This window comes from Falco punctatus, assembly GCF_963210335.1.
Source record: "Falco punctatus genome assembly, chromosome: 8".
NCBI lineage: Eukaryota > Metazoa > Chordata > Aves > Falconiformes > Falconidae > Falco > Falco punctatus.
In genome coordinates, this window is record NC_137588.1 from 15,727,130 (window position 1) to 15,740,525 (window position 13,396).

General features: G+C 37.5%; 1 protein-coding gene across 6 annotated transcripts in view; it reads left to right on the top strand.

The window, feature by feature from the left end:
• Window positions 1-13,396, top strand: part of RAPH1 (Ras association (RalGDS/AF-6) and pleckstrin homology domains 1) — a gene marked incomplete at its 5' end in the record, with an annotated part of 119,737 nt that overhangs the window by 50,669 nt on the left and 55,672 nt on the right. For 5 of the 6 annotated variants that reach the window (XM_080400247.1, XM_080400246.1, XM_080400249.1 and 2 more), the window contains 3 exons: window positions 8,405-8,524; window positions 11,910-12,015; window positions 12,858-13,372. In XM_080400247.1, coding sequence (XP_080256373.1) covers window positions 8,405-8,524; window positions 11,910-12,015; window positions 12,858-13,372 — 741 coding nt within the window. Of the gene's footprint in view, window positions 1-8,404; window positions 8,525-11,909; window positions 12,016-12,857; window positions 13,378-13,396 lie in introns of those variants that run through there. The other variant, XM_080400252.1, reaches the window with a different exon arrangement.

Genomic DNA, 13,396 nt, shown 5'->3' on the forward strand with positions numbered 1-13,396 from the left:
TCTCTGCCTACTGAAGGCAGACTATACTTTAATATAGATCTAAAACATTTTCCTAGCTTTGATAATGTCAGTCTGTTTTCACACTGAGAAATCTCTTGCCTTAGCTGGCAAGACTGATACATTGGCTCCTGCAACTAATGAGTGTCATTGTTTTAGCAAACATCTATATTTTATCCTGTGCTTGCTAAATATTTTAACTAAGGCAAATTTGGTTTTTACGATCTCTGGCTAAGCAGTTTTTTAGAGCTGTCTTCAGGTTGTCTTCATAAAGAATCCACTGTAAGACATGATGTAATCTAGGATGCTCTTTTTATGGAATTAATTTAATGTCCACTTGGGTAGTCTGGCTGGAATTTTGGTTCAGGAAATAGGACACAATGATTGATAAAGCCCCTTCTTCTCAAGGCAACATCTGTTTGGCTAGATGTGAGACAGGCACGGAAATATATTGGAGGGAATAAAGGTTTTACTGTGTGCCTTCTCAACAGCACGAATTTCAGATGCAATTAGATAGATTCTTCAGTAGATGTTTCAGTGATTTTGGTGTGTCCCCTCCCTTAGAGGAAGAAAGATCTTTGAAGTGTGTTTCGATATACAAGGAGTTACCCTGTGGGGACTAATTTAAAAATTCAAGTTGCAGTTATGGAAGGCTAAAGTCAATATAAATTTTAATAATAACACAAAGACAGCCTAAGTGATAATGAGAAACCAACCTCGTGGAATATAGGGTAGACTTCTACTTGACCAGCTTTGCACTTTACCTCTCTCTTCAAGCTTTCAAACAAGGAAGAGGTGGGTGGGTAGGTATTCTGTGGGTGGTTTTGCTGTGGCACATCAGAAGCATTTCCCATTGTTTGTTAGAAATCAAGATGATGAAGTAAACATTCTGGTATCTTCAGTTTGTTTATTTCAGGAAGTTGTGGGTGCTTGTGTCAACTAAACTTAGAGAGGGAGTCTACAAGTTTCGATTAAATACAAAGGGAGTCGGTAGCTGCAGTGGATGTGAATATGTAGAATTATGTTTTTCTATTTCTTTATGCTGCTAGCCAAAAAGAGCTTTATTCTTTCATATTTGTATGGTCTGTGAAGAGTACTGTGTTGTCATATCCCTGCTTAACACATGGTCTGCTTCATTCTAAAGATTTGGTTCTGAATCTATGGAAGACCAGGGAGCAGCTGTGGTATGTTTGACTTTCCCAGTTAGAATCTTTGGGCGTAGTTCTTGAACAGCCTGTTATAATCCCAAAGGCATAACAGTGCTCTCATGAACAGCACCGAGTTTTAGAAAACCTGCATTTACTGTGTACGGCACTGATGTAATTTGGGGATTCCACAAACAGTGAGACAGTTTGCTTTGATGTTATCGTCTGATACCCGATTAAGAGGTTTTTTCTTCTTCCAGTTGCTTTTTCAGAGAATTGTTTTATTAGCAGTTGCTAACATTTATGTAAGTTATGTGTTCACTTGTGTCACTATAAATGTTTACATTACAAACTTACAGATAATGTAAAGAAAAATATTTTAAAGAACTTAGTGAGAAGGTGGTTGTTTGGGCTTAAAAGACAAACAGCTAGAGGCAAAGGGAAGGTCTTGTGCAGGCATGTACTTAATTTTAGGAGTAGCATTAGAACTCATGCTGTGTATGTTTGAATTAACTGTTACTTTCAGCAGCTTTTAATTGATCTTTTACTGAAACTATAACCTGTTTGCAATTCCAAACATACGTTTTCAGACACAAAGATTGCTGCTTTGTGGTTTCAAAGATACATTCTTGCATGTTGCACAGATCAGTATGTAAAGGAGAGAATGTTGTGGTTTGTCCAGTTTTGTGCCTCCCAGCTAAACCAGAGAATAAGGCCTTACAGTGAGGATGCCTGGTTTTCATATTTGCTGGATTTCTGCAGGCCAGGCCAGCTGCCTGATATAAAGTAAAAGACTTGAAATATGCTCAAATTGCACATTGCTTTTAAAACTTTTTTTAATGTTTCTATAATTATTTTCTTCCCAGTTGTTTTGAATAAGTTTTGTATGTTTTGTGTTCTGCTCTTGACTTTCTATCTTTGAATATTAGGATTTACTGCAAAAGTCCAGTGTGCCCTGATTTAATTTTGAAGAGCAGCTTAAAGAACCCAATGTGCGTAAATGTATGTTTATTCCGTTTTGCCATCCCTGTTTCTAAATTGTGACTCATTAGTTTTTTTGAGAAATCAGTAAGGAATTAAAGTCAATTTTCCAAAGTAATTCTGAGCCCCTTTCTTCCGTGGTAGTTGGAACACAGTTGAGTTTGACAGGACAGATCAATTGAATTGTGGCAGATAACGTGTTGATACAAAGAAAGCATGCTTAATGAGTTGGGAAGGGAGAAAAAGAAGGGCAAGAAACAGGTAGTAGCCTTGAATCAAAGGTTGTCACATTCCTTAATAATCTAGTGACCCAGTACTGAAATACATTAACAACTATGAATGCTTAATACACCTTAATTTTATCTTCCATCTATTGATGTGTCATTAGAGGCAACTATTTCTTTCTTGGATCTTACATTAAGGTAGGTAGATACTGCTGTCCAGGACCCCAAGAGGTCACCCACAGTACTTCTGAGTATATGAATCTGTTCATGTGTGCAAGGCATAGATTCAGTATTTTTCCATTTTAAGCCCTATTGCATAAATAGGCTTACCTGTTTAACTGCTACAAAAGAGTGCACAGACCTTATTTGATTTTTAAAATGTGGAAACAGATGCTATCTTTGTATAACACATAAATGCAGGCTTTTAACTACTAAAATTATTGCCTAAGTAATTTCAGAAACATATGAGCTTATTGGTTATAAAAGATGTCTTTACTGAAGTGGCTGAAGCTTTATCTTTTATCAGACATTCAGTATGTTTTCTCTGTGTTGTGTGACTACAAGCCTGGAAAACTATTGCCCGAAGAATGATTTTAAAAAAGAAAAACAAAACTCAACGTTGGCTCAAAATAATGTTTTTGAAGGAGGTTTTCACTTGACATAAGATTTTTATTTGGGACATTTTGAAAATTATTTTTTTGGCTGACAGATTTGTACCTCAGGTTTTGAATTTGAGAGGCGTTGAAATGTCTCTTGTACTGTAGGAGTCTTGTGATGTATTCAGCTAGTACCTATGCTATTTGAAACTAAAAGAAAACAAATGCTCTTTTGTTCAGGTTTTCATCTAGATTACTCTTAATGTAAACTGGGTTATAGGACATTAGGTAATGCACAAAGAACTTCCCATAACTTTCTAATTCCTTTGCAAATATTTTTTTCAGGAGTAGTTAATTTCAGAATATGTTGTGTTTATTAAGAAGAAACATAGAAATACTAAAGCAAATTATCTGCACTGTATCATTGGCTTAGTGTGCTGCAGTATTAATTTCAAAGGAGAAATCTTAGTGTCAGTTATAGCATAAGACTTTATTATTTTTTACTGAAAAACATGCTGGATTTAATTGGTCCCTGTCATGTGGACAGAGTATTAATGTGAAACAAGTAGTTTATGTGCTCAAACTACCTTTCATTATTTACCAGAACTTCGAGAAAATGTGTAGAAACATGGTTGTGAGCTTTGGCTGTCATTTGTGAAAGCATTTAATTTTTTTTTCAGTTTAAGTAACCTTATTTCTTTAAGCAGTCAGGTGGATGAGTATTAGAGGTGAAAACCTGCTACAATCTTACTCTTGTATTTGTGTGTGCACACTATGCTTGTATGTTCATACAGTACGCTACTGTAGTGTTCTGTCATACACAACTTGCTTAAACAGAAATGAACACTGGCATGATGACACACGGATGATCACAAATGGAAGAACTCCATTTCCAAACCAGCTTCAAACAAAGTATGTTTTCTAAACCAGAGTATGCCATATAGTTCCTTTTGGGTCTTGAAGCTAGATTTTAAAATGCAGAAATCTAAATCCAAATACTTGTTCAGATGGTGTTTTGAACGTTTGTGTATTGTGTGCTGCACCCCTAAAACAGATTTGTAACGAATTCCATAGTTGTTTTTAGGAAGAAAGTCCTGAGTTCAGTAACAAGTATGAGCTTGACCAAGCTTGTATTCAAATAATAAGAAAGACTGGGGGTGAAAACATAAGTTGCCTGAAAGAAAGATGGTTTGTTTTCATTTTGGGGTTTTATGCTGTCAGTTCCCTTTGAACATACTTGAGCATCTCTAGTTCAAAATGCTTACTACAGTGCTTCTGAAATTAAAGTGAATAAACACATTCTTGTTGCTGACCCTTTAAGCATATTGGTGTTTCCGTTTGGACTCAGAATTCTGTTTTTCTTTCTCTGATAATCTTTCCATCATTAAGGGTGGTATAGACAAATCTTGCAATGGTTCTTTTACACCTACTTTTTTTTCAGTGCAGAGTGTTTTCATTATAAGGAAATATTGTTACTATAATAAAATTTCCTTTTGTCTTGAACTAGATTGATTTAAGGTAGGAGCTACTGTCTCAAAGTGCAAGTCTGCAGAACAGGATCTTGGTGAAAGACACTTTAAGTACGCTTTTGTTTGTAACTTACCTCTGTCCTAGACCTTTTGCTTTCTGATGACAGCAGTTCGTTACATTCTGTGATGGTGTCTTTTCTTGAAAATGTTAAAATGGTACATTTGAAGCATTGTTTTTGAGCTTTTCATCTTCCCTCATATGTTTTGATATCACATCATTTCATGCTTGTCCTGGCATACTAAGAGCTACAATGGCTTGCATAAGAATCAGCTTGAAAGAGTAAATGTTTCTCTCTTTTTTTCTACATTTCTGGTAAGGTTTTTTCCTTACAACGTAATTAAAGTAGTAGGTTATGATTAAATGTTGCAACTGGTGACTCTGTATTTTTTCACACATTAATATTAGAATATTGTGCTTCATGCATTTAAATGTGAACAAATCTAATGAACTGCTTTGAGAACTAGACAATTGACTTACAGTGATTACGGGTCTGCCTGTTTAAACAACATTTCAAACAGCTAAAGTCAACTGATGCAGTCCATAGTGGATGATGGAATAGTACAGAGACCACACTTCAGGGCAGGAAGCCTTATCTGCATATGGAAGACTATACCATGTTGGTACCCTGTTTTATCCAGGCATCCCAGAATGCTGCTGCTCCTTTTCATTAAGTTCTATTGTGACATGAACTTGAACAGAATGGAAGGTGAAGTTTTGAAAAATGACTTGAATCCTAAAATTACTTTGGCACTTCACCTGGTATGAGCTAAGCAGAAGCAACAGCTACTTAAACTCTGCTACCCTGCAAATGCTTTAGGAATGTAAGTGACCTTGTGGTGTCACACTAGAACAGTTATTCCTTTCCCATTGCTTAGATATAATTTAGTTCTAGGTGAGTCCTTTAAAAAACCAAACAAATCCCCCCAAAAACACAAGAAAACACCCCCCCACCCCCCCAACTTAGGCCATTTTTCTTTCTTGTTACAAATAAAAATGTCGTAGCCATAGAAAGGTGTAATAACTTCTATACTTTGATAAAGTATGATGTGTATTTGCTGTCATCAACAACAGTGAGAATGAAATTTTCCTTTTTACAGTCATTTTCTGTTTTTTTAATTGGAATGTGCACTCTTTTTTGAGTTACGTCAAAAAGCGCAGATACTGTTAACTGAGCATTTTATCTCTGCCTTAATTTATTGAATTAATCCTTTAATTAATGTCCTTTGGGATATCTCTTTCCAGTGGAGCTTGTGCTAAGAGAGATCCCTGTTACAGAACTAGCAAGTTAATATTAGCTGTTTCTTAAGTGAGACACTACCCTCTGTGTGCCTTTTGCACGCAAATGTTGACAGGCTCATAGGAAATGCAGCTGACATTAGGAAGCTTGGGTGGGGACTACAAGGAGTTGGCACATACTGCAAGGTTTAGTGCCAGACTTGCTGACACAACAGTACTTTACTTGTAAAAGTTTTCTTTAGGCTGCTAATTCTGTCCTCAGAGCAACTGGAACTAAAGCAGTCTCTCTGATGCCAAGTTAAAATAGCTAAAGCAACAGTTTATGGGGAATCGAGAATTCTGGTTTCTTTCCACGGCTTAGATCCTCAGAAATATTAGTAAAAAGAACAAGCTTCTCTATTAATGAAAGGAGTTATGAACAGTGCCATAGAATGCACTGCAGAACAAGTTCCATCTAACTGTAAATGGCAAAAACAGTTCAAAGAGGGGAAGGCTAGCTGTGTAAAGTATCTGTAAATACTGAGCTCTGTCTGTTTTATATCACAGTTTCCATTTATTTGATTTGCCAGTTCATAGTTGTGCTTCCTAAGGCACACTTTTAATAGCTTCCCTTAGCCTTCAAATAAAAATCCTTTACTTCAAGTGTATCTAGACATTGAGAAATGCTGTGTTGTCAAATGTGAACAGCTGCAGCAGTTTGACCATGTTACCTTAGGTATAAATGTGTTTTGTCTTGAATTTACAATATTTCTGGTCCATGTAAAATCCTAAGGAGTAGTAAAGCAAAGCTTTTGAAGGGTCATGGGAGTGGAACAGCTTCTGTTTTGCGGGAGTTCAGGCAGGGTATGAGCTGCTGCTACCCTGCTGTCTCCGTTTCTGTATGAGGGCTTTCAGGTGACGTCATGGAGAGAAATTTTGCAGGGGGAGGCATGCCTGACTTACAGAACATAAAAACTGGTGTAGTCTTGTTGGAAGGATGCAGCTCTATTACATAAGCATATTGGCATTTTTTGGATTTCGGCATCACTCTTACTTTTTAGGAAGAGCTTCCTTCCCTTCCCTGGAGTGCTGGAAGTACTCAACAGGAGTCAAAACAAGTGTTGGAAGAAATGAGATTCAAGTGATGAATGGAATTTGTTCAGTGTTTGCTCAGTGCAGTATGCCATGCCAGGTTAGCCTTAGTATTGTTGCCCATTCTAAGGTAAGCAGCTGCATTGTGCTCTCCCACAAAAGTAAAATCTCAGTAGGAAGCTGAAGCAGCTTTGCCTAGAGCAACTGGATGGCACTATCTTGCAGCCATGGGAGGCATTGGTTTCTGCTGACCTCAGAATTGTAGATCGCCTCTGAATTCTCCTGTTCCCTGTTTATTTTGTTGAGGTAAAGTGAAATGTAATCAATATATAAATAGAAGGAAAGGCTATTTTTAAATCATGGAGGGGTTTTGTATGAACTGTTGTCATATAAAGTCAAAAACGGATTGATCAGTTTTTCTCTGAGGTCACCTTTTATAATCTTTTGTAATATCCCTCATCAGTTCAACTCTGAAACACTGTGATGGCTTTCAGACCAAGATTTGTCTTTTCCTGAAGACTAGCATTTAAGAAGTTTGCTTTTAAATCTATGAAATGTAAAATGGTACTTTCTGAAAGCTATATAGCAGATTACTATGTAGCCTGTGACTTGACCAAGCCAAGCTCTACAGCAGACTGAATTTTTTTATGTAGTTCTTGGTCACTATCTGCTCTCATATTTCTCTGGATGTTCTATAGGCCATTTCTGGGATTTATCTTCTGTAGTGCCTGATCGCTCCCAAATTGTTGCCTGTGTTGTTTCCCCCCCGAGTATGTAAATTTTCATTCTGAACCAGATCCTGAGTTTAACAGTGTGGATGTACCCAGGAAGGCATGTGTGTCTTAGCTCCCTGTAAGGGGTTTAGAGGACATGTTTGGGGAAGGGAGTAGAGGCTTGTTTAACGAAAGATGGATTTCCTTTGAGGTGATAACAGATAACCTTTGGAGACCTTAAGTCTTTATCTTGGTCACTCAAATTTGTTGAATGAAGGAGGGTCTGATAGCTGTAATGGTGACTCTCTGTTTCCAGGGAGGAGATTCTTTGTTGGGTAAAAATTGTGCAGTACCACTGAGGTGATCTGTACAGCGTCCAAGATTTAAACTGCCTCATGGGATGTATTGCTGGAATTCTCTGTGGGCTGTTTAAGCATTTCTGTTTACAGATGTGTAGAGTCAGCTATTTGCAGTGCAGTGAGACTGCACTTCCTGTGGGTTGAATGGTGTTGCTTAACTGTGGTCAGCTGAATTCCTTGGACAAGAGTTGAATTTTTGTAATGTAAAGTCAATAGACTTTGCCAACAATAACTGGCAATGAATGCACGTGCAAAGCTAGCATGAAATGATTTCTGATGGTGTATTAAATATTGTGGACTGTTCTTCATCTTTTTGTGCATAGTTCTGACAAAAGTGAGCTGCAGGAATGGCTTTGTAATTACCCAATGCAGCTTTCACACTAACTCTTTATTTGTGAGCAGAATAATAAACTGTGAATGTGTGAAATTTTTATGAAGCTTATGGACAGACGTGCTTTGACTTCAGAACACTTTTTCAGAAACTTAGTAGCTGACACCAGTTTTCTTAGACACTGATGCAATTTGATGATCAATCAAACTTATTTTTTTCAGATGGAGCAATTATCAGATGAAGAACTTGACCATGGTGCAGAAGAAGATAGTGATAAGGAAGATCAGGATCTGGACAAGATGTTTGGGGCCTGGCTTGGGGAACTGGACAAACTCACACAGGTTAGGGAGGTTTCAGTCATCTCACAGAATAATTCTTTATAAACATTGCATGTTTCTTTTCAATTGGATGCTAACTGCTTAGCACTGCCACTTGCAGCAAGGCAGAATGTAGCACGTGGTAAGCTCAGTACTCTTTAGAGGTTTCTAAATTAGCTTGTTCTCCCCATCTCAAGGTTGTTAAATTAATTGTTCACAACCTGCTAGTTTGACCTTTCCCAAAGGGTATCATTTCTTCTGACAACTATGGAATTGGTATTTTGTCCTCATGTATATAGAGAAACACTGACTTTAGCTGGCTAGAGGTAGACTGTATCTCTAAATGTATAGTTGGATATTATCCAGCTGTGACAGCATGCTTTTGTGGCACCTGAACAGTAATAAGGAAGAAGATATGTGAATGTTGCTATTGACGACATGGTAAAGTGCCCTGATACATCCATTATTCTAGAGTACTCTTCCTGCATCAGAGAGGCAGCTGATATGACAACTTTTGGCACTGCTTTCTAGTGCTTTTCCGTTCCTTCACAAGTAGATCTTGCATTTTGCATTGTATGCCAGACTCCTGGAGTGATAGGCCATTTCTCTGTGACTGCTTGCTATTGTTTCTTTTTATTTTTTTCAGCCATGTGAGCTGGCCCTCTTGAATAACATATTTCATCTCCCTCTGTCATGTAGACTTACGCAAAGGTAGGATACCTCAAGTTTCAGTAAGCTAAGAAAAGAGGCAGCTTTTCTCATCTTACCCAAAGATTGAAGGAAAAGTGAAGTAATCATGTGACAGCATTTCAAATTCAGGCTCTACCTGTTGTCTTCTGGTTAAATCCTTGCCTGCAAGATCTAAATGTAGATAGCATTCTAGGGGAAAATGATTTCCCCCCCCCCCGCCCCCAAGTTGTGCATGCAAGGCAATAAAGAATCCTGCCTTCTGAGATAAACGGAAGACAGTGTGAAATAAATCTGCATATCATAATTCTTCTTGGTTTTTTAACTTCCTGTGAAGGATTTCTAATGGTGAGTGGGAGCTGTTTTGAAGACATGGGCTCAGTAAATTACCTCAAGTGAGGATCCTGACAGAGGAGCACAATAGGTAATTAGCCTTAGACCTTTTTTCATCTGCCCCTTTTTTTTTAAGGTATGAGCAGCCTAGAAATATAAGCATACTTGGGGCTTACAGCTGCACTGTTGACATGCAGGCATGAAAAATTATTAAAACCTACTAACAGATAGTTAAGAGGAGGACCCACATCATTTGTTCCTCAATTCCATATTGCTGAACAACACAGTCTGCAACATCGCCTGATTGCCCTTCTGTCTTTTGTGACTACTGAGAAATTACATTTCCCCCAAAACTTTGAATGATCTCATATGGTTTTACATAAACAAATTAATGCAGTTAGTTTGGAAAATGATTATGTCTTGATGCAGCTGTCCCAAAAAGGGGGGATGATTAGAGCTAATGAGGTCCAAACTGCATTCTCCTGTAGTCTCAGTATTTGTTGCTATTTATCAGCTGGACTCTTAAGAGCAGTAGGAGGAAAGGCTTTTTGTCCCTGAGTTCCTTGAACTTTAACTTCCTTTTTAGATTTCCTAAATGTTTGTTTTTGGTGTGTGTGTGTGTGTTCAAAGTAAGACCCAGATTTCTTTCTAGAATGAAGTGCTTGTTAAAAGTTTTGTAATTGTTAAGGTGCCCTTGAGATCATCTGAATTCACTTTGCCTTCTTTAACTGTTGGTCTAATAAAAGTGTTATGAAATATAGTCACAAAATTTCAACACGTGTGAATAGTGTTTGGCACTGATGAAGAGGAAATTAACATTTATCCTGCTCTAGTTATCCAGCTCTATGGTGCAGGTTAAATGAAGGAAATCTTACCTTGCTTTTCATGATCATTCAGAACTAAGCTTTTGGTGCTGCTGCAGTTTTCAGCAGTTCTCCAAATGTTCTCTGATAATAGTGAAAATAATGTGTTTCCAAGGATGTGAAATAACTCGATGTTAAATTCAGTAAAACACATTTTAGATTCTTTAAACTAGAATATGTTTGCTTTACAGGAAATCTTTGGTGGCAGCCTATGGGTTCAGTCTGAAGAAATGAGCCCTAACTCACCTCTTCTCTCTCTGGTTTCACTGCTGCCTTTAGGGTTATAGTTGGGGTTTTTTGTTTTGTTTTTTTGTTTTTTTTTCTTCTTCCCCAGCTATTCTGTGTGGGACAAGATGTAAGCTAAATCATAAGTATTAGAGGTCATTTTTGTTTGTCCACCTGATGGAAGACCAGGTTGTGTCACTGGCTTCTTCTTATTAAGTGATGTTTGACTTCTTTATAAAGTGATTTTTAATTTATTTTTTTTTTAAAGTTCAAGCCAAACTGAGGAGAGAAGAGAGTTAAGCAAAAATAAATAATGGAAAAAATAGTGCATTTGATTTTTAACAAAGACATGAGTAAAGATGTAGAAAAAGGAAATAAAAAGCTTAGGTAAGAAAATTCGTTCTCTTGGACCAAGAAGATGCCTTTCTTGCAGACAAGCATATCTTCAGGAAAGCTTTATCAGTACAATTATTGTTTAAATTCAAACCCATTGCAGGCTTGTAGAGCCTCAGCAACATCAAGTAGTAGATTCCCTGTGTAACAGATGTCCCTCCAGGGGCAGCATGCACCCCTTGGGTCACCAGCTGGATCATGGTACCCTACTGCTTGCTACTTACAAAGGTGATGGGTTTTATTATAGTATTAAGCCCATGCCATATTAGCCTTTTTAACATAACAATTCAATGTATTGGGTAGAAAGATATCTTTTTTTTAAAAAAAAAGTATCTATAGTAGTTCTAAAAAAATTTATCCTATGTAAACTGTCTGGAGTTTGCTTTCACAAACATTTTTCACAGCAAAAACTTATGGAGAAAAATGGCTGAATTTAGCCAGTTGAAAATTCATTCTAATAGAACAGAATTCTTTACTGAATGCTTTTGTGTGCTTATGTCATGATTCTGCTATCAAGCTGATGATGCATTTCTTAGAGTGCCACAGTTTGAACCTGTTTAGATACTTGTGCAGTTTGCTGCAGAGATGTTACAGGTAAGCCAGTTGTCTTGTGTTTCAAAATGACATAGCATGTAACACCACTTATGCATTTGGAATATGCTTCTGTCTTTTTGATTTTAAACAAACAGAATGTGTTTAACATCTTTTTTCCATTAGATATCTGAAGCTAAATCTCTGTGGTATGGTGATGTATGTTTCCAATCTAAAGTGTGAAAAAGAGATTTCTCTTTATATGCCAGAAATTTTTGAAAATTTATCTTAGAAAAAATTAATTGTCATTCATCTTGAAGATTTGCTTGTTCCATTCCGTGTCAAACTTTATTCTGCCCTTTTTTTGTCTTTTTCAGAGTTTGGATACAGATAAGCCTGTGGCACCAGTGAAGAGATCACCTCTCCGTCAGGAAACCAATCTTGCTAACTTCTCGTATCGCTTCTCCATGTACAATTTGAATGGTTTGTTGAATTATTTGCCCCCTCAAATATTAGTTTAGGAAAAAAAACTGTTTCAGCTATAAATAAGAACATTGTAAAATATAAGAGCATTTAAAACAGCTCTAGGTGAAGTGGTAATGTGTTTGCTGAAGTCATTGCTTTCTGATGGCACAGAATTTTGAGTATCCTAAAGTAGTATCTTTTATAGCACCTAGTATCTGAGAGTTGTAGTCTAGTGTTTGTATAGAAATACACATTCTGGGGTCTGGTCTCATGAAAGAATGGATTGATGTATCTGTTAAATGGGAAGAAAGAGCATCTTGCTTCATGAGACAAGATGCAGGAATATAGTTACAGAATGCTTTCACGTTAAAAATCGTGTTTTCCCCTGTCTTAAAATAGCTTCTCCTGGTTGTAGTGCAGGAAACCTTTATTTAAAGGCCTTTAGTATGTGTATAGTATTTTGTGGGTTTTTTAAAGCAGTGTCACATACCTTGCATTGCTTTTGCAGAAAACACTTAGAAAAACACCTACGCTTTTTTGAAAAGTTGAGTTGTGATATTGTACAAATGTAATTTTAGATTCTGTTCACAGGACAGCAATTTAAACTTTACAAATGTAATCTCAACATTCACAGATTTCTTCTGTTGACAAATGTATTGAACCTAAATATTGTTTTTTTTAAATTACTCCTAGACTAGTCAAGAATAGTAGTGCAAATAAATTTCTGCTTAGCAGTGAGCAGAGATTTTGCAGTACAGATGGGAAAAGAAAATATAACTTCCTTTGCTCCCTTACCCTGTTCCATTTGCTAAGACAAATGAAGTAACTCTGCACATACTGAAAACTCTTGTTTGTTGCAGAAGCCCTGAATCAGGGGGAGACTGTGGATCTAGATGCCCTGATGGCTGATCTCTGTTCCATAGAGCAGGAGCTCAGCAGCATTGGGTCTCATTCAGCAAACAATGCTGCAGTGAAACGCCTCGCCACAGAATCCAAAGCTCAGAAACCACCTGCTAGCCGACCTTCTACTAAGCATGGCAGCATGAAAGGATTATCCTCCTCATCTGGTAAGGTGACCAAACCATCACACGCCAATGTATCTTTGGATGACATCACTGCACAGTTAGAGAAGGCCTCTTTGAGCATGGATGAGGCAGCCCAACAGTCTGCAGAAGACATCAAACCAGTAGTTACTGCTCAGCACAGGAGGACAGCATCTGCTGGCACAGTGAGTGATGCTGAGGTGCGCTCAATCAGCAACTCCTCCCGTTCCAGCATAACCTCTGCAGCTTCCAGCATGGACTCCTTGGATATTGATAAGGTGACAAGACCGCAGGAACTGGACTTGACATCACAAGGGCAACCAATCACTGAGGTAGTGTGTCACTAATTCGAGGCT